Source organism: Anolis carolinensis, chromosome X, assembly GCF_035594765.1.
Source record: "Anolis carolinensis isolate JA03-04 chromosome X, rAnoCar3.1.pri, whole genome shotgun sequence".
Lineage (NCBI taxonomy): Eukaryota > Metazoa > Chordata > Lepidosauria > Squamata > Dactyloidae > Anolis > Anolis carolinensis.
In genome coordinates, this window is record NC_085847.1 from 9,228,237 (window position 1) to 9,252,503 (window position 24,267).

The window sequence follows — 24,267 nt, forward strand, 5'->3', positions numbered from 1 at the left end:
GAACGGGAAAGGGCTCGGCTGTATCTTTTTAGGAGCGGTTGGTAACATTAGGGGGCGGGTCCTTTTCCTCCCTTGCTGTAGATTGTCAAAAAAATACAAAAAAAGAAGTCCTGCGGGTTTGAGTGATACGTGGGAACCCGGCTCAGTTTTCCAACTCGCAAATAATGGCTAAAGGTAATTCCTCCTCCTCCTCCTTTGTTTTAGGGACTATTATGGGCTGGAAGAAGTGGGTTCTGCTTCTTGGCGTTAAACTGATCCAGGATCTTGGAGGCTTGTAGCATAGTCTGGGCCATAGGATTGAGAGGATGTGGTGCATCTACACTGCAGTATTAATGCAGTTTGACACCACTTTGACTGTTATGATTCAGTAGTATGGGATTGTAGAAGCTGTAGTTTCTCTGCCGAAGAATGCCAGTGCCTAACTAATTTTCAAATCCCATGATTCCATAGCATTGAGACCTGACAGTTAAAGCGGTGTCAAACTGCATTAATTCTATAGTGTAGATGCCCCCTATTTCCTTCATTAGCATTAGCCCAACATAGGACTTTCCTTATAGATTAAAAAAAAAAACAGCAGGCAAATGGGCCAGAAGATGTTAATTTTAGCACTGAAATTGAGCTGAGCTTCAGATGGCCATCTGCCGGGAAGGCTTTGATTGTGTTTTCCTGCATGCCAGGGGCTTGGACTGGATTGGATGGGAAGAGGCGGTTGGTGGCCCTCAAGCACCCACAAACATACCTCAAGCCAATCCCATTTGCTTCAGGAGACAGAAGGCCCAACATTCAAATTGCATGAAATTACTGATTTATTTAGTGTACATGCATCTTTATCCCAGTAGGGATTCTGAAAAAAATATGACACAATGCAAATTAAAACAATGTACATGTACAGTAGAGTCTCACTTATCCAACGTTCTAGATTATTCAACACATTTTTGTAGTCAATGTTTTCAATGCATTGTGATATTTTGGTGCTAAATTCGTAAATACAGTAATTACTACATAGCATTAATGTGTAATGAACTACTTTTTCTGTCAAATTTGTTGTATAACATGATGTTTTGGTGCTTCATTTGTAAAATCATAACCTGTTTTGATGTTTAATAGGCTTTTTTCTTAATCCCTCCTTTTTATCCATATTCACTTATCCAACATTCTGCCGGCCCATTTATGTTGGATAAGTGAGACTCTACTGTATTAAAATAGAATAAGTATTAAAATGATCTAAATCAATTGTATCTGTTGTGGAAGATAAAAATATTAAAATACTGTTAAAAACAGGCTCATCAAGAGAGAGATGGCCCTTCCCGTTACCAGGACCCAAAGTAGTATTCTCTCCTTACGAAATTGGGCCAGGAAAGTGGCAGTTGCAGGAAAGTGGCAGTTTGAACTGCATCGTAATGGTCAGTGTAGTAGACTCATATACTTCAGATTGCACTGCATTGAACTGGAGTATACGAGTCTACACTGCCATATAATTCAGCTCAATGGGGTGCTGTTGTGTGTGTGTGTGTGTGGGGGGGGGGGGGTAGATGCTCAACCAATGTAACTTACACTCAACATTTTGGTACCTGAAGACTGTAGTGCAAAGACATTGAGATCCAAAGCTTGTGGATGGGGTGCCTGACACGAATAATCAAAATAATCATAATAAAATACTAATTGTGGATGGGATGCCCGGCGTTAAAATGTCTTGTAGCCTGCAGGGCAGATCATCAAAATATGATGATGATAATGATGATGAATGTATTACGCTCCTCTCTCTGAGACTGGATGGGATTTGTGGTTCAATAATATTCAGTAACCTCAATAACTGCCATATAATCCAGATGATCAAAACAGATAATCTACATTATCTGTTTTGAACTGGATTCTATGAGTCTACACTGCCATATAATCCAGTCCAAAACAGATTTTATCTTGTGGATTATCGGCCTTGATATTCTGGGTTATATGGCGGTGTGGAAGGGCCTTTATATATTCCAGTTTAAAGCAGATCTTGCAGATTATCAGCTCCAGGGCTATAGGCAGTTATGAAATGAATGGCATTGTGATTGGAACAGCTTCTGGGTTATGATTTTTGGTCTATGTGTAATGTTTGAACAGCTTATATATGTATTTATATGCTAGTGGTTTATGATTTTCATGATTTAACACAGTATATAATTCTATTTATGTTGTGGCACTTTGTATGTGCTGTGTGCCGACCTGAATCCTTCTGGGAGATGGTGGCGGGGTATAAATAAAGTTATTATTATTGACACAAAGACATAGTATGATACAGCAAACAAGATCTATATGCTGTATTATTATTATTATTATTATTTTATTGATCTTATCTTAATGGGTCGTTGAATGATTGCCGATGTGGAAGTGGCTTGAGATAGAGCAGGGTACAAATACAGTCAATGTGATAAATACAGTATGTAAATAAATCATTGGCCTTGATATTCTGAGTTGTATGGCTGTGTGGAAGGGCCCTGACCGAACCCAGTCCAAAGCAAGTCTTGTGGGATTTTCTGGATTGATATTTTGGGGCCCCTTCCAGACAGGCCCTATATCCCAGGATCTGATCCCAGGTTTTCTATTTATCCTGGATTATCTGGCAGCGTGGACTCATATAATAATAATAATAATAATAATAATAATAATAATAATAATAATAATAAAACTTTATTTATATACTGCCCTATCTCCCGGATGGGACTCAGGGCAGTTTCCAATCATAAAAACGACACATACATTACATAGCAGCATAACAATACATTATTAGTACATTATTATTCGAATTCTGCCAGTTTTGTAAGCCGCCCTGAGTCCCTTCGGGTAAGAAGGGCGGGATAGAAATGATGGAAATAAATAAATAAATAAACAAGGTAAAACAATACAATTACAGTAGAGTCTCACTTATCCAAGCCTCGCTTATCCAAGCTTCTGGATTATCCAAGCCATTTTTGTAGTCAATGTTTTCAATATATCATGGTATTTTGGTGCGAAATTCGTAAATACAGTAATTACTACACAGCATTACTGCGTATTGAACTACTTTTTTCTGTCAAATTTGTTGTGTAACATGATGTTTTGGTGCTTAATTTGTAAAATCATAACCTAATTTGATGTTTAATAGGCTTCTCCTTAATCTCTCCTTATTATCCAACATATTCGCTTATCCAATGTTCTGCTGGCCAGTTTATGTTGGATAAGTGAGAGACTACTGTATATTATAATAATAATAATAATAATAATAATAATAATAATAATAATAATAAAACTTTATTTATATCCCGCCACCATCTCCCCACGGGGACTCGGGGCGGCTTACATGGGGCAGTGGCCCAAACAACATAAGAACAAAATATAAGCAACACAATACAATCACAATATAAAAAGATAAAACAATAATACAATATATCAATATAAACAACAATACAAGATAAAAATGTCATTTAATAGCAGATTTCATATAGCAGATTTCATATAGCAGAAAACCTGGGATATAGGGCCTGTCTGGGTTATCCGGCTGTGTGGAAGGGCCCAAAGCAAGCCTTGTGGGATATTATTATTATTATTATTATTATTATTAAACTTTATTTGTACCCCGCTAGCATCTCCCGAAGGACTCGATGCAGCTTACAAAGGCCAAGGCCTAAACACACAATATAACAATACAAAACAAAAGGCAAATTAAAACAATTAAAACAGTATAAACAACAAGCAATAAACAATACGCTAAAACACAATAGAACTGGGCCGGGCCAGAGTAATGGGTACAAGATTAAAAGTGCTGATGTGACAGGTGATATATAAGGCTTCTAGGGCAAGTGCAGAGTGCGATATGTGATCTTAGTTCTAATAAAGTGCTTATGGGACTTGGTATTGGAGATTTCCTATTAATCTGGAACATTGGAACAGCCAGGTCTTCAAGTTCTTTCTGAAGACTGCCAATGTCGGGGCCTGTCTGAGATCCTTGGGGAGGGTGTTCCAGAGTCGGGGGGCCACCACAGAGAAGGCCCTGTCTCGTGTCCCCACCAACCGCGCTTGCGACGCATATTCTGGATTGATATTCGACTGGTGGCACCACCCGAGCCCTCCCGACTGATGGCCAGACTGTAGTGTGTGTGTGTGTGTTGTTGTTTGAATCAGGAGCGAGGGCAGGGAGAGAGAGAGAGAGCGAGAGAGAGAGAGGGCCAAGTCGGGAGCGGGGGAGGGTTGGGCGAGAGCGTGGCCGACGTCACAATGGCGGCGGCGGCGGCGGCGGCGGTCGTCGTGGCGGCGAGGGCGAGGGCGGCGGGGCAGAGCGGACGGGCAGGGGCTCGAGGGCGGCCATGAAGGCGAGCAGGGCCCCTCCGCGCCCCCGGCCGCCAGCCCCCGCCGCCCCGCCGGCTCCGGCCCTCCCGCCCGCGCCCCCCGCCGCCCCCAGCACAGCCCCCGACGCGCCCCTCTCTCTCCCCGCAGGAGCCGGAGGAGGAGGCGGCCGGAGGAGGAGGAAGAGGACGGGGATGGTGCCCCGGGCCCCCCAAGGCAGCGCCCAGGAGCAGGCGGGCCAGGCAGCGCCAGGGCCGGAGCCAGCCCCAGCCCTCTCCGCCGCAGAGCCCGCCGCCGCCGAGAAGCCCTCGCGCGGGCCCGCCAAGCCCAGGCTCAACGGGGTAAGTCAGGGGCCTTGGTCGCCGCCTCTGGGGGAGAGGGGAGCGCTGCGCTGCGCGGCGGAGCAAGGCCGCCAGGGGGCGCTCTCAGCCCCGGCCAGGCCACAAGCCAAGCCCTCCCGGCAGATGGCCACCCGCCTCCAGACACCTTTCGAGGCCTTCCCCACTTCACAGGATCCACTTTAAAGCCACTTTAGCGAGGGGACTTGAAACACCTCACCAAACTACAAACCCCAGAATTCTGCAGGAGGCAGAAACCGGATTTATCATGATTATTATTTGCTACATTTACAGTAGAGTCTCACTTATCCAACATTCGCTTATCCAACATTCTGGATTATCCAACGCATTTTTGTAGTCAATGTTTTAAATATATCATGATATTTTGGTGCGAAATTAGTAAATACAGTAATTACTATGTAGCATTACCGCACATTGAACTACTTTTCTGCCAAATTTGTTTTCTGCCAAATTTGTATAACATGATGTTTTGGTGCTTAATTTGTAAAATCATAACCTAATTTGATGTTTAATAGGCTTCTCCTTAATCTCTCCTTATTATCCAACATATTCACTTATCCAACGTTCTGCTGGCCCGTTTATGTTGGATAAGTGAGACTCTACTGTATATGCCACCCTTCTCACCCCGAAGGGGACTCAGAGTGGCTTACAAATTAAATTTGCATACAATACATTATATTACAGTAGAGTCTCACTTATCCAACACTCGCTTATCCAACGTTCTGGATTATCCAACGCATTTTTGTAGTCAATGTTTTCAATATATCGTGATATTTTGGTGCTAAATTCATAAATACAGTAATTACTACATAGCATTACTCCGTATTGAACTACTTTTTCTGCCAAATTTGTTGTCTAACATGATGTTTTGGTGGTTAATTTGTAAAATCATAACCTAATTTGATGTTTAATAGCCTTTTCCTTAATGCCTCCTTATTATCCAATATATTCGCTTATCCAACATTCTGCCGGCCTGTTTATGTTGGATAAGTGAGACTCTACTGTATTAGCATAGTACAATACTGGCAATACATTACTATATTGTACTATATCAATATACAGTAGAGTCTCACTTATCCAAGCTAAACGGGCCGGCAGAAGCTTGGATAAGCAAATATCTTGGATAATAAGGAGGGATTAAGGAAAAGCCTATTAAACATCAAATTAGGTTATGATTTTACAAATTAAGCACCAAAACATCATGTTCTACAACACATTTGACAGAAAAAGTAGTTCAATACGCAGTAATGTTATGTTGTAATTATTGTATTTACAAATTTAGCACCAAAATATCATGATATATTGAAAACATTGACCACAAAAATGGCTTGGATTATCCAGAGGCTTAGATAAGCGAGGCTTGGATAAGTGAGACTCTACTGTATTGTAATATTATTAGTAGTAAGACATGTAAAATATAATATATAATTAATATTCTTATATTTTATTCATATTATATCGTATTACAATATAATATTATGAATATATGTATATACAATGTGTTATAATTATTATATATTATTGTAAATTATATTATGTATGTGTGTGTGTGTATATATATATATATAACTAGCATAGCATGTTATAAGTGGATCCATGCTCTAGTGCATGCCTGGGCCAACTTGGGCCCTCCCTCCAGGTGTTTTGGACTCCAACTCGCCCATTCCTAACAGCCAGTAGGCTGTAAGCCGCCCCAAGACCCTTCAGGGAGATGGAGGCGGGGTATAAAAATAAAGTATTATTATTATTACTAGCTGTGCCCGGCCACGCGTTGCTGTGGCGAAGTCTGGTGGTATGGGAAATAAAGTATTGAGGAATTGGTGGTAGTTAAGGTCAAGGGTAAAGGTTTTCCCCTGATATTAAGTCCAGTCGTGTCTGACTGGGGGTTGGGGCTCATCTCCATTTCTAAGCCGAAGAGCCGACATTGTCCATAGACACCTCCAAGGTCATGTGGCAGGCATGACTGCATGGAGCGCTGTTACCTTCTTGCTGGAGCAGTACCTATTCATCTACTCTCATTTGCATGTTTTCGAACTTCTGGGTTGGCAGAAGCTGGGGCTTTAGATAATCCGTGGAAGTGGCCTAAGTGAAGCCCAACTCTGCCTGTCCCCTGGGCTGAGTCGGTTGCTAGGAGACCAAGTGGACGGAGCTTAGACTTCTAACTGGCAGCAATTGGATAAAAACAATTATTCCTCTCCCTCTAATTAGGACTTTATTTTTCTTTTCTTTTCTTTGTATCAACCTAGAGCCGTGAATGATGGGTTGTGTTGTCAAATTTCGAAGTTGGGGGGCTGTAGTTTTGTTGTTTTGTCTGCTGCCCTGATGCCATCACTCTTTTATATATATAGATTATTATTATTATTATTATTATTATTATTATTATTATTATTATTATTATTATTATATGGCTGTATGGAAGGGCCCTCCGCCACCTTCTGGGTCTTCGCATGCCGTCCATCTTAACCCTAATAATCATTATTTGTACATAACGCAGCATAGTAGGTCTAAATGTTGGGCTTGTTTTCCAGCAGAGGTTTGAATCCCAGCCCTAGTTTCTCTCTGTCTGAGCAGCAGGAACAAACCCGAAAAGCTGGATCAAAACAAAACACCAAAAGCTGTGTACTAGAAAACATCAATATTTGGAACTGTTTCTCTCATTCAGTGGGCTCTAAAAGAGCATCTCTTGTGCTTTTCCGCATTTATGTGGCTCTTTAAAAGCCGAGCAAAGTACAGGACTTTCAGTTTCAGCTTGTGCTCCTTCTGTGACTCCTGGCAATGCATTCAGCCAGCTTGCCTCCTTTCCCATTTGACAGACGAGTGGCTAAGGCAGGGGTCCCCAAACTTTTTAAGCAGAGGGCCGGTCCACAATCCCTCAGACTGTGGAGGGGCCGAATTATCATTTGAAAAAAAAATACAAACAAATTCCTATGCATACTGCACATGTCTTATTTGTAGTGCAACAATAACAACACAAAAAAATACAATATTTAAAAATGAAAACAATTTTAACCAAGATAAACCTATCAGGATTTCAATGGAAAGTGTGGGCCTGCTACTGGCCAATGAGATAGTCAAGTTAATTAGGATTGTTGTTGTTGTTGTTGTGTGCCTTCAAGTCATGTCAGACTTTGGCCGAGCCTAAGTCTAAAATTAATTATTTATTTACTGCATTTATTTACTACATTTATATCCCACCCTTCTCACCCTGAAGTGGACTCAGAGCAGCTGTGTGTACATACAATATATTATATTATTAGCATAACACAATATTAGCATTATATATTACTATACTGAACTATACCACTATACTATTATATAATATGCAATATATAACATATAATTAATATTATTATATGGTATTACTATTAGTATTATATTGTATAACATAAGCTTATTATCAATATTATATGTATACTAGCTGTGCCCGGCCACGCGTTGCTGTGGCGAAGTATGGTGGTATGGGAAATAAAGTACTATATTGAGGTATTGGTGGTAGTTAAGGTACAGGGTAAAGGTTTTCCCCTGACATTAAGTCCAGTCGTGTCTGACTCTGGGGGTTGGGGCTCATCTCCATTTCTAAGCCGAAGAGCCGGCATTGTCCATAGACACCTCCAAGGTCATGTGACCATCATGACTGCATGGAGCGCCGTTACCTTCTTGCTGGAGCAGTACCTATTCATCTACTCTCATTTGCATGTTTTCGAACTTCTGGGTTGGCAGAAGCTGGGGCTTTAGATAATCCGTGGAAGTGGCCTAAGTGAAGCCCAACTCTGCCTGTCCCCTGGGCTGAGTCGGTTGCTAGGAGACCAAGTGCGCGGAGCTTAGACTTCTAACTGGCAGCAATTGGATAAAAACTATTATTCCTCTCCCTGTAATTAGGACTTCATTTTTCTTTTCTTTTTGTTGTATCAACCTAGAGCCGTGGATGATGGGTTGTGTTGTCAAATTTCGAGGTTGGGGGGCCTGTAGTTTTGTTGTTTTGTCCGCTGCCCTGATGCCATCACTCTTTTATATATATAGATACACTATATTATATTATTAAAACTGATATAAAAATATTATATTATAAAACTGAGGGCGGGGGCCAGGTAAATGACCTTGGAGGGCCGCATCCGGCCTTAGTTTGGGGACCCCTGGGCTGAGGTCAGCCACTGGCCATAGAGGATGCAGGGACGATAGTCTCCCAACGTGACCTCTCCTTTCTTGTCTCCTTGCTCCCGGCCTCTTCTTTCTTCCTAAGGATGGCTGTTGACAGGAGCGGGGAGTCAAGTTCCCACCTAGATCGCATGGCAATTACAATGAGCCCGTCCCTTTCAGGTTAGGATTAGATTAAACCCTGGTGTCTCCGATGCTATCTCAGCCCGACTGTTCTCCGCAAGTTTGTGTATTCTTCGGTTCTCGGGTAACACAGGCCAAGAACAACAAGACAAATGTTTTTTTTCCCTTGATGTTTTTCTTTATATCTTTATTTATTGTAATTCATTCAAATATACATACATTTGCGAGTGTTTGTTGCATACAGTGCAATACTTTTCCTCTATTCGTCTTTCAAAATCATTTCTCAGATAATATATTTTCAATAAGGGGTCACAGTCTTCTATTTGAATACAGTAGAGTCTCACTTATCTAAGCTAAATGGGCCGGCAGAAGCTTGGATAAGCAAATATCTTGGATAATAAGGAGGAATTAAGGAAAAGCCTATTAAAAATCAAATTACAGTAGAGTCTCACTAATCCAAGCTAAACGGGCCAGCAGAAGCTTGGATAAGCGAATATCTTGGATTATAAGGACTGATCAAGGAAAAGCCTATTAATAATAATAGAGTAAAATAATAAATGTAACAATAATGATAAATGCAGTGAAATTATAAATGTAATAATAAATGGAGTGAAATAATAAATGTAAATAACAATAATATCAGAGTGAAATAATAAATGTATTAATAATAATAAAAATAGAGTAAAATGTAATGGTAACAATAATAATAGCATAAAATAATAAATGTAACGATAATAATAAATGCAGTGAAATAATAAATGTAATAATAAATGGAGTAAAATAATAAATGTAATAACAATATCTGAGCGAAATAATAAATGTATTAATAATAATAAAAATAGAGTAAAATGTAATGGCAACAATAATAATTGCATAAAATAATAAATATAATAATAATAAGAATAAAATAATAAATGTAATAATATCAATAATAATAGAGAAAAATAATGAATGTAGCATATATACTCGAGTATAAGCTGACCCAAATATAAGCCAACCAGGACCCTCACCCGAGTATAAGCCGAGGGGGGCTTTTTCAGTCCTAAACAGGGGCTGAAAAAATTGACTTATACTCGAGTATATACGGTACAATATTGGAAGCCAGATTGTGACTCCTAATCTCCGTATTTGCTGCAGTGACCTGCATTGACACTCTAGGCTTGCAAGCATTAATCCTTTCTCTCCTCCAGCCTGGAGATAGATGCGAGGATGAGCTCTTCTTCCATAAAGCAGGAGTGGGAAATGGCTGACCCTATAGCTATATATATTATAATAATATAACTTTATTTTTATACCCCGCCCCATCTCCCCGGGGGGACTCGGAGCGGCTTACATGGGGCCATGCCCGACAACAATACAACAGCAGCAATAAAACAATAAAACAAATATCGAGAATAAAACAAATGTCGCATCAATAAAACATCAACATCAGTAAACAGTCATAAAAGTCGGCATACAGCATAAAATGATTAAAAACGGGAAGGCTAAAAACTATAGCTGAGCCATAGGTGCCCACATTCCCTTCCCATCTGTCCTTTCCAGTTACTTGGTAACTTAATGGCAACCCTTTGCGTTTCATATTGCCTTCTATGGCAAAGAATATGGCAAAGAGATGTTTTCCAGTTCCGTCCTCTGAAACCTAGCCTCGTATTCAAGTACTAACCAGGATTACCTCTGCTTGGCGGCAAAGATTGGATGGGATCTGTTCCCTTTAATTTTTTTTCAGCCATGATTTCCCTCCCACCCATTCTGGGGAAAAATTGAAACGCCCCTCCCAAGCGGAATTATTGGCATTGTGATCCCACGCTTTTTCCACCTGGGAAATGCATCCTCCTCTTCCCCCGTTTTGTCGAATTGGATTCAGCCCAGAGTCCAAAGAGCCGGAAGGTGCACATGTTTCTCTCTGGGCGACAGTCTTCCACAAAATCTAAGTTTAATGCTCATTGGTGATATTACAGAAGTCATTTCTTTCCTGGGTAACAGCAGCCTCTTGTCCCGTTGACAAAATCCTCGAGGGCAGCTCTTTGTGCCCATGTTGTCGGATGTTGATGACACTATTAATTCTATCATCGTGAACCATACAATGGAAATCTTAATACAGTAGAGTCTAACTTATCCAAGCTAAACGGGCTGGCAGAACCTTGGATAAGTGAATATCTTGGATAATAAGGAATTAAGGAAAAGCCTATTAAACATCAAATTAGGTTATGATTTTACGAATTAAGCATCAAAACATCATGTTATACAACAAATTGGACAGAAAAAGTAGTTCAATACGCAGTAATGTTATGTTGTAATTACCGTATTTATGAATTTAGCACCAAAATATCATGATATATTGAAAACATTGACTACAAAAATGCCTTGGATAATCCAGAACCTTGGATAAGTGAGACTCTACTGTATTTATTTAGCCCTTTTTCATATTTGTATTGTTATTGTCCCTTTTCTTTAGCTCCCTCCCCACTAGCAAAGGAGGTGGTTTTGTGTTCTTGTCAGGAGCCTTCTGATAGGATCCTCTCCTTTTCTTGGCCAAAACCCAAAGTCACCCAGTAGATTTCCGAGCCAAAGCAGGGATTCGAACCCTGGTTGATTGCAAATCCTAGTCTAGCATTTAAACCACTACAACTCAAACTCACTGAGTCTTTTTGCAAGATAGTGTTACGACACATAACTTATAACCAAAAAAAAAAAGGTTCATTTCCTAGAATGGTTGCAAGAGCCTAGTTTTCCACACATACAGGCAGGGCTGACCAGAAACAACTTTTAAAATACCCTTTTGTACTAACCCTGTGAAGCTGGGAAGGGTGCGGAAGGCAAGCAGCCCCGAGCAGAGAGCACCGATTGAAACGCTGCAAGCCTCGTCTGGATTCCTTGCCCTTCTTGTTTTCGGATGTCACCCCCGTTTTGTTTTCGAACGAGGGATGAGCCTAGTTGGAGGGCAGGGGAGGTTAGGCATTGTGCTTCCGCAAAGCAGGGAAGATGGGGCTGCTCCTCAGCCTTTGTGTGGGAGGCTATGGGATGGGGAGTGCTGTGCCTGGGAGCCTTGGCACTCTCCGTTTTCCAGCCCAAGTGATGCTGCAGCTCAAGGCTTGGTGCAGCCCTAATGATTTCTGCTGGGGGCTCTTTGCAGCCTCTGGGCCAGGCTTTTCCCATTGTGCTCAGAACACGCCAAGCAGACAGTGGTGGGCGCAAACCCCCTTTCTTTCAGACCGTTCCTTTCCCCGTTACCTTTGACGTTGCACGTACCCAAACCCGGGGGTGATGTTTGCCCCTTGAAAAATGTCAAGCTGCCGATCTCTTTGTCCTGCTTGGTCTGCTTACGGCGGGCGGTGTGAGCGTCTCCATTTTGCCTGATTAATTTCCGCAGCTTGAATCACATCCGCGCCTCCGCCATCCGGTCCGTCCGGAGAAAACGCACGGCAATCCTGGGAGCGTTTTGCTCCGGAGTCAAACCCCACTCTGTTCAGCGGGCTTCCTCTCAGGCAAATGTGCGGAAAGAGGACAAGGTTTCCCCGCAGTGCAAATCCTCCGTGCGTTTCATCCCCTTCCCTGATGGCTACCTACTCAAAATGGGGACTGTATGTTCATCTCCATGGCCCTGAATAATGCAGCGGGAGAGGAACAGTCTTTGGAGTCTAAGGTTGGATGGCTTTTGCGAGTGGGGTCCTTTCCAACTCTGCCGTTGTATGATTCTGTGGTTGCTGTCATTGTTGACGTCGGAGGATTCCTGGCTTCCCTCTTGCGGAACGCAGATCCCTAGACTAGCTGGGCTTTTTTTCAGTCTTGGTCTTATTCAGAGCCATCCTCCATCAGTTGCATGAGCATCTACACTCATGTTTGTCTCCGGCACATGAGCTCTCCCTATCTTGTCTAAACACATTTGCAGCATATTCACATTTGAGAAAATTGTTGACGCTGATGCGCATTTAATTATACTCCTGTGCCTTGGATCTTAACTCTCTGGATCTTGCAGCTTGTACTGCAGCAAAACCACTTCGAGACTGTAAACACCAATCGCCGCCATGCTTTGTTCCATGGTTGGAGGATTTTACTTATTTACATATACAGTAGAGTCTCGCTTATCCAACGTTCTGTATTATCCAGCGCAGTTTGCCTTTTAGTAGTCAATGTTTTTGTATTCAATTTTTCAATACATTGCGAAATTTTGGTGCTAAATTCATAAATACAGTAATTATTATTTATTTATTATTTATTTGCAACATTTATATCCCACCCTTCTCACCCTGAAGGGGACTCAGGGCGGTTTACATGTATATATACATACAGTATATTATATTATACGACTATATTGCAATATTATTAGTAATATTTCATGTAATATAAATATACAATTATAATAGTGAATTATAATTTATTACTACATTGTATTACATCATAATATTATTATTAATATTACATGTACAGTAGAGTCTCACTTATCCAACACTCATTTATCCAACGTTCTGGATTATCCAACGCATTTTTGTAGTCAATGCTTTCAATACATCGTGATATTTTGGTGCTAAATTTGTAAATACAGAAATTACTACATAGCATTACTGCATATTGAACTACTTTTTCTGTCAAATGTGTTGTATAACATGATGTTTTGGTGCGTAATTAACCTAATTTGATGTTTAATAGGCTTTTCCTTAATCCCTCCTTATTATCCAAGATATTCGCTTATCCAAGGTTCTGCCGGCCCGTTTATGTTGGATAAGTGAGACTCTACTGTATATACAATATATTATATATTATTATATATTATTACATAACGTTATCATGTACTGAACTACTTTTTCTATCCGTTTGTTGTAAGTAAGACTCTACTGTATGTAAACATTCATTTTGCTCCTGATTAAATTCAGTCTAGCTTTTAGGGATGTGGTGAGTTTATAGTATATTAATTTAAAGTCTCGCCCATAGTTGAAACGTGATGTCTCTGCCAAATTCCCCTCGTGTAGAACGAAAGGGTTTCGGGACGTATGAACTCCTGCCGCCAGGTATCGGAACCTTTTGTGTCCCTTTGCTTTAGGAGAACATATTTGCCTGTCAATCGAAAATCTATACCTACATGAGCCCTAACAAACCTCCCGTGACTCGACCTCCGCTTCAAGAGGAAAACTGTGCGACGCATCATGAAGCAAAATGCCAGGGCAAAATGATGAATGACGCTCGCAGAAAAGGAGACGGTAAGACGGAGCATCAGTGGTCTGCCTAGATTGATAGGAGTGGGCTGTAAACATGCACCAATGTTGTATGATCTGTTGTGGGAGGAGGAGAAATTATTACCGTATATACTCGAGTATAAGCCGAGTTTTTCAGCCCCTTTTTAAGGACTGAAAAAGCCCCCCTTGGCTTATAACTGGTTGGCTGATATTCGGGTCAGCATACACTCAAGTATATATGCTACATTTACTATTTTTCTCTATTATTATTGACATTATTACATTTATTATTTTACTCTATTTGTTATTATATTTATCATTTTACTCTATTATAATTGTTACTATTCCATTGATTTTACTCTATTTTTATTATTATTAATACATTTATTTCTTCACTCTGATATTATTGTTACTGCATTTATTATTTTACTCTATTATTACATTTCTTGTTTTACTCTATTATTATTAAAAGGATACATAAGCATATTTACATTGAAGAAGATGAGAACAATGATTTAATCAGAGTTGGACAGTCTTATCTTAAATTACCGTTTTATTTATTTATTATTTATTTATTAGCGACATTTATATCCCGCCCTTCTCACCCCGAAGGGGACTCAGGGCGGTTTACAAGTATATATACATACAATATATTATATTATACGACTGTGTGATGTACTTTCGGATGATGCGCGCAGATCCCAGTAGGGTGGCCTTTTGCAGTTGGCAGATCGTAATTTTGCCAATGTCTATTATTATTATTATTATTATTATTATTATTATTATTACAGTAGAGTCTCACTTATCCAACGTTCTGGATTATCCAACGCATTTTTGTAGTCAATGCTTTCAATATATCGTGATATTTTGGTGCTAAATTCATAAATACAGTAATTACTACATAGCATTACTGTGTATTGAACTACTTTTTCTGCCAAATTTGTTGTCTAACATGATGTTTTGGTGCTTCATTTGTGAAATCATAACCTAATTTGATTTTTAATAGGCTTATCCTTAATGCCTCCTTATTATCCAACATATTCGCTTATCCAACATTCTGCCGGCCTGTTTATGTTGGATAAGTGAGACTCTACTGTATATTATACGACTGTGTGATGTACTTTCGGATGATGCGCGCAGATCCCAGTAAGTTGGCCTTTTGCAGTTGGCAGATCGTAATTTTGTCAATGTCTATTATTATTATTATTATTATTATTATTATTATTATCATTATACTTACCTGCCTCTCCTTGTGGCTCGAGGCAGGTCACAACATAGCTAAAACACATTATTATATAAAATACACATATTAACAGGTCTTTCTGCAAAATACAGATATTAAAATATGCAGAACAGATACTACAGTGCAGTCAACACAAGACACAAGTTTCAAATTCATGATGATATAGAAAAGATAGGTCTTTGCAGTGGGAGTTTTGCTGTTTTGGTGGGAGCAAAACGACAACCCTTTACATTGGATTCCCTTTCTTTCTCCCACCCGACTCCTATCATTTGCAGGTAGACGAAACATTGGTCGTGCCGTTGTGAAATTCAAGTGTCCGGAAGTGGAGAGCAGCCATGAATCCCAGCCGTCTTCCTCCAAGCAAAAGCCAGAAACCGAAGAAGCTCCGCCGCTTCTGTCCTCCAAGTCCGCCGATGCTGTGAATGAGACACAAACTCCGAAAAAGGGAACCAAGGCAAAGCCTAGCCCCAGAAGAAAGTAAGTGCCTGTACAGAACTCCATGACATCCCATTGACGGCATAGCCATGGAACTGCTGGGATTTGGGGAAATGCTGGGTTGCAACAAAGTCAGATCCCCTTTTGCGTTGACATGGCGTGTTCTGTCTTTCTCAGAGTCCAAGGGAAAACGCAACAGAACCGAAAGGTTACAGACTATTATCCTGTTAGAAGAAGCTCCCGGAAGAGCAAAAAGGAGTTGCAGGTACTATAGCATCTCTTGATAACCTTACAACCTCTGTACTTTTTAATATACTGTATATACTTATTTATTTATTTATTTGCAGCATTTATATTCCGCCCTTCTTTCCCACCCCGAAGGGGACTCAGGGCGGATCACATTACACATATAGGCAGACATTCAATGCCTTTTAACATAGGACAAAGACAAGACAAACACAGGCTCCGAGCAGGCCTCGAACTCATGACCTCCTGGTCAGAGTGATTCATTGCAGCTGGTTGCAGCTGGCTTGCTCTCCAGCCTGCGCCACAGCCCAGGCTGTGTATAAGCCTAGTTTTTCAGCCCTTTTTTAGGACTGAAAAAACACCCTCCTTGGCTTATACTCAGGTGAGGGTCCTGGTGGGCTTATATTCAGATCGGCTTATACTCAAGTATATATTTATTATTTTTCTTTATTGTTATTGGTATTTTTTAAAATAAATTTTTATTAAATATATTTATACAAGAAAATAAGTTGCAACAATTAGTGTCACTGAAGGAAAGGAAACTGTCGTGGAAATGGGTGAAACAACGAAAACCATAACAGCTGGTTTGTAACATAGACGTGTATGTGACAGAACACAAGAAAACAAAGACAGAAAAAATAGCATAAAAAAGATAGTCATAAAAGAGGAAGAAAAAAATGATATTGTTACATTTATTATTTTACTCTCTTAATTATTATTATTACATTTATTATTTTACCCTATTGTTGTTGTTAGTTTTACATTTATTTTACTCTATTTTTATTATTAATACATTTATTATTTTACTCTATTTATTATTACATTTATTATTTTACTGCATTTACTATTATTATTACATTTATTATTTCACTCTATTATCATTAAAAGGATACATAAGCACATTGACATTGAAGAAGATGAAAATAATGATTTCATCAGATTTGAACAGTCATATTTTAAATTACAGTTTGATGTAAAGATTCAAAAACATTTAAACTACTGATGCCTCAATTAATGTAATTTTATTGGTATCACGGCTTATACTGGAATCAATGTTTTCCCAGTTTTTTGTGGTAAAATTAGGTGCCTCGGCTTATATTTGGGTCGGCTTATACTCAAGTATATACGGTAATTTTATTGGTATCTCGGCTTATACTGGAGTCAATGTTTTCCCAGTTTTTCGTGGTAAAATTAGGTGCCTCAGCTTATATTTGGGTCGGCTTATACTCAAGTATATACGGTAGTTATATATATATATATTTAAGAGTGGATTTTCCACCAAGAAGCCATTCAAACTCCATTGCAGCAGACTGAGTGGAAATTGCAGCTTTATGTTTGTTCATTTTTTAATAGTGCTGCTATTGACTACCTGTTCATGTTTCCATCTCTCTTAATAGATTGAAGAGAAGAAGAAGATTGACGAGTTAATAGAAAGTGGGAAAGAAGACGGCATGAAGGTAGGATTTTAAAAAATATATTTTTTTATTAAGGGTTTTAAGTGTCTGTTGGAGGCAAGTGTGAATGTTACCATTGGCCAGCTTGAGTAACGTCGAGTGGTCGTGCAGCTTCAAAGCCTGGCTGCTTCCTACCTGGGGGAATCCTTTGTTGGGAGGTGTTAGCTGGCCCTAATGGTTTCCTGTCTGGAATTCCAGACAGTATCAGGACAGTAAATAAAGAACAACACTCTGAAAGTGTTCTACTTTTGAGGGTTTCAGAAGAACAGCTTAGCGCATTAACAGGACGTTGTACTTTTTATTTTCTCCGCAGATCGACTTCATTGATGGCAAAGGGCGAGGTGTGATTGCAACAAAGCCGTTTCATCGGGGCGATTTTGTGGTTGAATATCATGGGGATCTCATTGAGATCACGGACGCTAAGAAACGAGAAGCTACTTATGCCCAAGACCCCTCGACAGGCTGCTACATGTACTACTTTCAATACCTAACTAAAACATACTGGTAAGCTTATATTTTGCATCCACAACTGTCACTTTGTATTCAGTAGTGCTGTGCTTGTAAACATCCTTCATACGGAGTTCCGTAGATACGAAAAGCAGTCAATACTTCTCTCTAAAGCACATTTTTTGTGCCTAGGTGTGTAGTGTGATGTGAAATAAGCAATAAATCATGTATTTTCAAAAATATACGTGAAAGGCTTTCATGAGCTACATTGGGTCCCCATATATTTTGTTATCACAATTTATGAATAATAATAATAACAACAACAATAATGGCAGAAACCAGTGCAGGTGGTCCCAGTGGTGATGGGCACACTGGGTGCCGTGCCAAAAGATCTCAGCCGGCATTTGGAAACAATAGACATTGACAAAATTACGATCTGCCAACTGCAAAAGGCCACCCTACTGGGATCTGCACGCATCATCCGAAAATACATCACACAGTCCTAAACACTTGGGAAGTGTCCGACTTGTGATTTTGTGATACGAAATCCAGCATATCTGTCTTGTTTGCTGTGACATAATAAAATAATAATAATAATAATAATAATAATAATAATAATAATAATAATAATAATAATAATACATCACACAGTCCTAGACACTTGGGAAGTGTTCGACTGGTGATTTTGTGATATGAAATCCAGCATATCTATCTTGTTTGCTGTGTCAGACTATGTCGTTGTGTCAATAATAATAATAATAATAATACAGCTGCAAAAGGCCACCCTGCTGGGATCTGCGCGCATCATCCGAAAATACATCACACAGTCCTAGACACTTGGGAAGTGTTCGACTTGTGATTTTGTGATATGAAATCCAGCATATCTATCTTGTTTGCTGTGTCATAATAATAATGTAATAATAATAATAATAATAATAATAATAATAATAATAATAATAATAATAATGTAATAATAATAATAATGTAATAATAATAATATATTTTGTTACTCACGTCTCATAATGGCTCGAGGCGGGGATGTATCTGTATCTCTTAGCCTCTGATTTGCTAGTAAAACTGAATTAATGTGTCGAGAAATGACGCAGGTCTAAAAAAGTGTGTCACCCACATGAAATGTTTGGGTAGCTCGGCTTTAAAGGACTCTTCACTTATTAAGTAGCATTCCTTAACTGCCAAAGTCCACCAGCGTTGCAGGAGAAGTTGTTCACCCAGCTGTAAACTCTGCTCTGGACTGATACTTATTTTTTATTATACACAGTCCTAGCTTTGCTACCCAGCAATGCCTGGGTTAGCGATTTTGTAATGATAATTATTAGAAGTAGTCATTGTTTGTTTTGGATTTTATGAATGGTCCCATTTGAAAATGACAGAGGAAATAATGTTTTGGTTGGCTTGTCTTCTGCACTTCCTTTTAACTACCCGTATATACTCGAGTGTAAGCCGAGGCACCTAATTTTACCACAAAAAAACTGGGAAAACATTGACTCCAGTATAAGCTGAGGGTTGTAAATTTCAGAAACCAATAAAATTACATTAATTGAGGCATCAGTAGGTTAAATGTTTTTGAATATTTACATAAACCTCAAATTTGAGATAAGATTGTCCAACTCTGATCCAATCATTATTCTCATCTTCTTCAATGTAAATGTGCTTATGTATCCTTTTAATAATAATAGAGTAAAATAATACATGTAATAATAATAACAAATACAGGAAATAATACATGTAATAATAGAGTAAAATAATAAATGCAATACAGTAGAGTCTCACTTATCCAACATTCGCTTAGCCAACGTTCTAGATTATCCAACGCATTTTTGTAGTCAATGTTTTCAATACATCGTGATATTTTGGTGCTAAATTCGTAAATACAGTAATTGCAACATAACATTACTGCGTATTGAACTACTTTTTCTGTCAAATTTGTTGTATAACATGGTGCTTAATTTGTAAAATCATAACCTAATTTGATGTTTAATAGGTTTCTCTTTAATTCTCCAACATATTTGCTTATCCAACGTTCTGCCGGCCCGTTTATGTTGCATAAGTGAGACTCTACTGTAATAGTAATACAGTAGAGTCTCACTTATCCAACACTTGCTTATCCAACATTCTGGATTATCCAACGCATTTTTGTAGTCAATGTTTTCAATATATCGTGATATTTTGGTGCTAAATTCGTAAATACAGTAATTACAACATAACATTACTGCATATTGAACTACTTTTTCTGTTAAATTTGTTGTATAACATGATGTTTTGGTGCTTAATTTGTAAAATCACAACCTAATTTGATGCTTAATAGGCCTTTCCTTAATCTCTCCTTATTCTCCAACATTTTCACTTATCCAACGTTCTGCTGGCCTGTTTATGTTGGATAAGTGAGACTCTACTGTAATAAGATCAGAGTGAAATAATAAATGTATTAATAATAATAAAAATAGAGTAAAATAAATGTAATAGTAGCGACAATAATAGAGAAAAAAATAAATGTAATACAGTAGATTCTCACTTTGTATTTACGAATTTAGCACCAAAATATCACGATGTATTGAAAACATTGATTACAAAAATGCGTTGGATAATCCAGAACACTGGATAAGCGAATGTTGGATAAGTGAGACTCTACTGTAATACCAATAATAATATTAAAATAGTAAATGTACCATATATTCTCGAGTATAAGCTGACCTAAATCTAAGCCAACCAGGACCCTCACTCCAGTATAAGCCGAGGGGGGCTTTTTCAGTCTTAAAAAAAGGGCTGAAAAACTAGGCTTATACTCGAATATATACAGTAAACTGTTTATAGATTTTGTTTATGATGTTATTTTATTATGTTTGCTATGTTCCATTTGTTGTTTGATGTTTCTGACAATTGACTGTTTTTGAACACATGTTGGAAACCGCCCTGAGTCCTTTTGAGGCGATAGAGTGGTATATAAATAAAGTCGTATTGTTATATTATATTCTTATTCCCCCTCCCCATCCAGTGTGGACGCCACAAAAGAAACCAATCGTCTTGGGAGGCTGATCAATCACAGCAAATGTGGCAACTGTCAGACAAAACTCCACGACATCAACGGCGTCCCGCACCTCATCTTGGTTGCCTCCCGCGACATCAAAGCGGGCGAAGAACTCTTGTACGATTACGGAGATCGGAGCAAAGCGTCTCTGGAAGCGCACCCGTGGCTGAAACACTAGCCGTTCTTCCCCTCTCGATGGGACTTCTTTTTCTTGAAAGCGGACTCGATAGCCTTGTTTACAACTCTCGTGGTAAATCACTTCCAAATGTCTGCGCCTTCCTGATGATTTCAAGCGCCTGTTGCAGGCTCGCATGTCTTTCCTTGAGCAGACCGAGAACCCGATTCCCGAACGTTGCTGTTTGGTAGGTTGGCCTGGACTCCCGGCCCTTCTGTCCCTTGGCATAGAGAGAGGTGGGTTTGTTAGGGCTTCCTGATGATGTCCGTTTGGGGATTTTGCGGGAGAGAGTGTGGGCCACACTTTGGCTCCTTTGAGGAGCGGAGGGTGGAAATAATAACGCAAATGGTTCTGGAAAGGGTGGGCGTTAAACATCTCAATGCATTCTGTAAATATTGAGCTGGGAGGTGCTTGCTTCCAGAGCTTGGGATTATTTTTCTGGACTGCAGATCCCAGAATCTCCTGGCTCGCATGCCTAGATTGTTGGGGTTTCTGGGAGGCGTAGTCAGAATCACATTCTGCTGGCTTCCATCGGGCTCTGGGGTATTTGGAACCTTTCTGGTCTTTGTTCGGATCATCAGAATTTGCATTTGGACGTTTGGGCTTACTATTCCGTGTGCATCAAATCCTTTAAAAGGCTGGAAATGGGTCACTTCAAAGGTTGTATTGGGTCAAAAGCTATCTGGTTGGCCTGATTTCTGCACTTCTTCCCTTGAATCTGGGACCAGTGAGCTGAAATTGGCCCCAAATTTTGTGGAATAAAGTTGCCCTAAAGCTCTAGGCCATAATGGGAAGAGGGATTGTTGAGCGTTGAGACTCTTCTGCCTATAATCCCCGTGCTTCCACCATTGTGTGATGTTAGACCCATAAGAACATCCTCCGAAATACAGACCCCAATAAACGTGCCGGGTTTGAGGGATGGATAATCAGCACAACATTTGGTGTGATTTCAGCTTGGGATTCTTCCTTTGGGGGACTACAGCTCCCCAAATCCCCCAAGCTCCTCCAGTGTTGCTTTCTTCTGGCAACTGCTTCCTTGGATGGAGCTTGCTTTGTCTTGTGTGTGTGTGCTTCCATCCTTTTTTTATAAAAAAAAAAAATGAGAATCTGAGATGTGAATTCTGCTATTGAAGTGGCTGGATATTTTTTACAAACGATAAATGGCATTTGATCTGTCTCGAAATGTTAAGCTGGAACGTCGGAACGGTGCTTTTGTGGATTTTTCTTCCTGCTCGCCAATGGAAAAGAGGGCAACGGGTGGGGCGGATAACGTGGAGTAAAAACACACAGGGCTTGGGAAGAATAAGGCGCTTTTTATAGAACCGGCGGCCGCCTTCGGAGGTGGCGCTTGTACATAGGGTATTTTTTAGAAACAAAATTTTTAGGAGAAAACCAAGATTATTTATTTACTCTGGCGGACGGAGCCACGCTGCAGGATTCGTAACCTCCTCCCGCGCATGAGTAGAATTGAGATGCGTCTTGCCTGAGAAAACAGGACTTTGTCTCCGTCATCTTCCCTAAAAGTCTTCCCCAAGTAAGGTCATCGTTTTCCATTGAAGGCCTTGCTTTTAATCCATAGCAGATGAAGGGAATCCAGAATAAGAGCAGTGGCTTGAGTCCTTGCTTCGGATTGTTTTTTCCCCCCAAAGATCAGAGATTGGAAATGTTCCTTCTTTGGACTACAACTCCCAGGATGCTCACGAGTGGGATTCTGGGACTTGTAGTCCAACAAAGGGATGTGGGTGACTGCTCAAGGTCACTTTTCTACCTAAGGTTTGGAGATTTTTTCCAAAGGTTCGGAGTCTTCCTGGGTGCATGCTTGAGCAGCAATGTGGGCAAAGCAAGCGGGATACAGGGACAGAACTCAGTAATGTATTTTTCAAAGAAAAATAAACCTTGAAGAGAGCATTTCTGTGTACAAGATAATAAATAAAATGAGATATTTATTAAACATGAACTGCTGGTTCTTCCTGCCTCTGGGTGTTTCCGGATTAGGATTTGGCCGACTTTTCCAGACTCAATTGGGTTGTCTTATCGGCTTGCAAATCTCCATACTTGCAATTTAATTGCCAGGTTTGTCGTCACTGGCTATACATTTCGACATTTCACAACAAAATTGAGTCCTACGGTGTCGGTTTTTCATATTGATTCCACATTTTCAGACCATTTTTTGTACAGTTTTTGAGATGAAAGCCATTTGGGACACGGGGATATTATCCATAAACTATGCAAAGTAAAATTCACTCAATAACTAGACAACAAATGGAAAACTAGAAAATAAACGGACTGGGAAATGATTAAAAAATATTTAAGAGAGGAAAAAATAAAGATCTTAATTTGAGATCTAATAATACTAGATTAAGTACTAAACCTCACAACAAGAGAAAAGTAATGATCTGGGTTACCAGGATGAATTTGAGAACTTATTAAAGGAAAAAAAAAAGAGATTGAGCGACACCATGCAATAGTTGGAAGTTTATTTTATACTTTACATGTTTTTGTCTGTTTTTTGTCTGTTTAATTTTTACTTTTTTAAAACTTTTTTCTCTTTTTTCCCTTTTTTCTTAGTTCTGTAATTTATTTTATTATATGTTTATGTTGAAAATAACACTAATAAAATTTTATTTTATAAAAAAAAACAACTAGACATTATAATAGGAAATTGGGCGAGGCATTTGAATTAGCCTAAAACATCCGGAATAGATCAGTATGTGGTGGAGTCACCTTCCTTGGGTTTTTGAACAGAGACTGGCCATCTGTTCAGACGGTTTGGGTTGTGTTTCCTCGCATGGCCAAATGAGGTTGGACTGGATGACCTTAAGTCGGTCCCAACTCTAGAATATTATGGTATTTTGATATCAGGGATAGAGTTACGGTTCTGCAGAAAATAGAGGTCTTTCAAAGCCTTCGATGACAAGAAAATTTATTTAATTAATTACTTTATTTATTTAATACATTTATATCCCGCCCTTCTCACCCCGAAGGGGACTCGGAGCGGCTTACAAATTAAATTTACATACAATATTATATTATTAGCATAGCACAATACTGGCAATAAATTACCGTATTGTACTATATCTATATATTGTAATATTATCAATAATATTA

General features: G+C 39.4%; 1 protein-coding gene across 2 annotated transcripts; it reads left to right on the forward strand.

Moving 5' to 3' along the window:
• The first annotated feature begins 84 nt into the window (after positions 1 to 84).
• On the forward strand, positions 85 to 23,116 carry kmt5a (lysine methyltransferase 5A). Of its 2 annotated transcripts, XM_062958665.1 has the most exons (8): positions 85 to 174; positions 4,456 to 4,646; positions 13,981 to 14,137; positions 15,632 to 15,833; positions 15,969 to 16,056; positions 17,435 to 17,494; positions 17,805 to 17,995; positions 20,952 to 23,116. In XM_062958665.1, the coding sequence occupies exons 1-8, from the start codon at positions 165 to 167 to the stop codon at positions 21,160 to 21,162; spliced, it is 1,110 nt and encodes a 369-aa protein (XP_062814735.1). In that variant the 5' UTR covers positions 85 to 164; the 3' UTR covers positions 21,163 to 23,116. The 2 variants fall into 2 exon arrangements, with proteins under 2 accessions (XP_062814735.1, XP_062814734.1); XM_062958664.1 differs by lacking the exon at positions 85 to 174 and having other exon boundaries at positions 4,227 to 4,646.
• Positions 23,117 to 24,267: the final 1,151 nt, after the last annotated feature.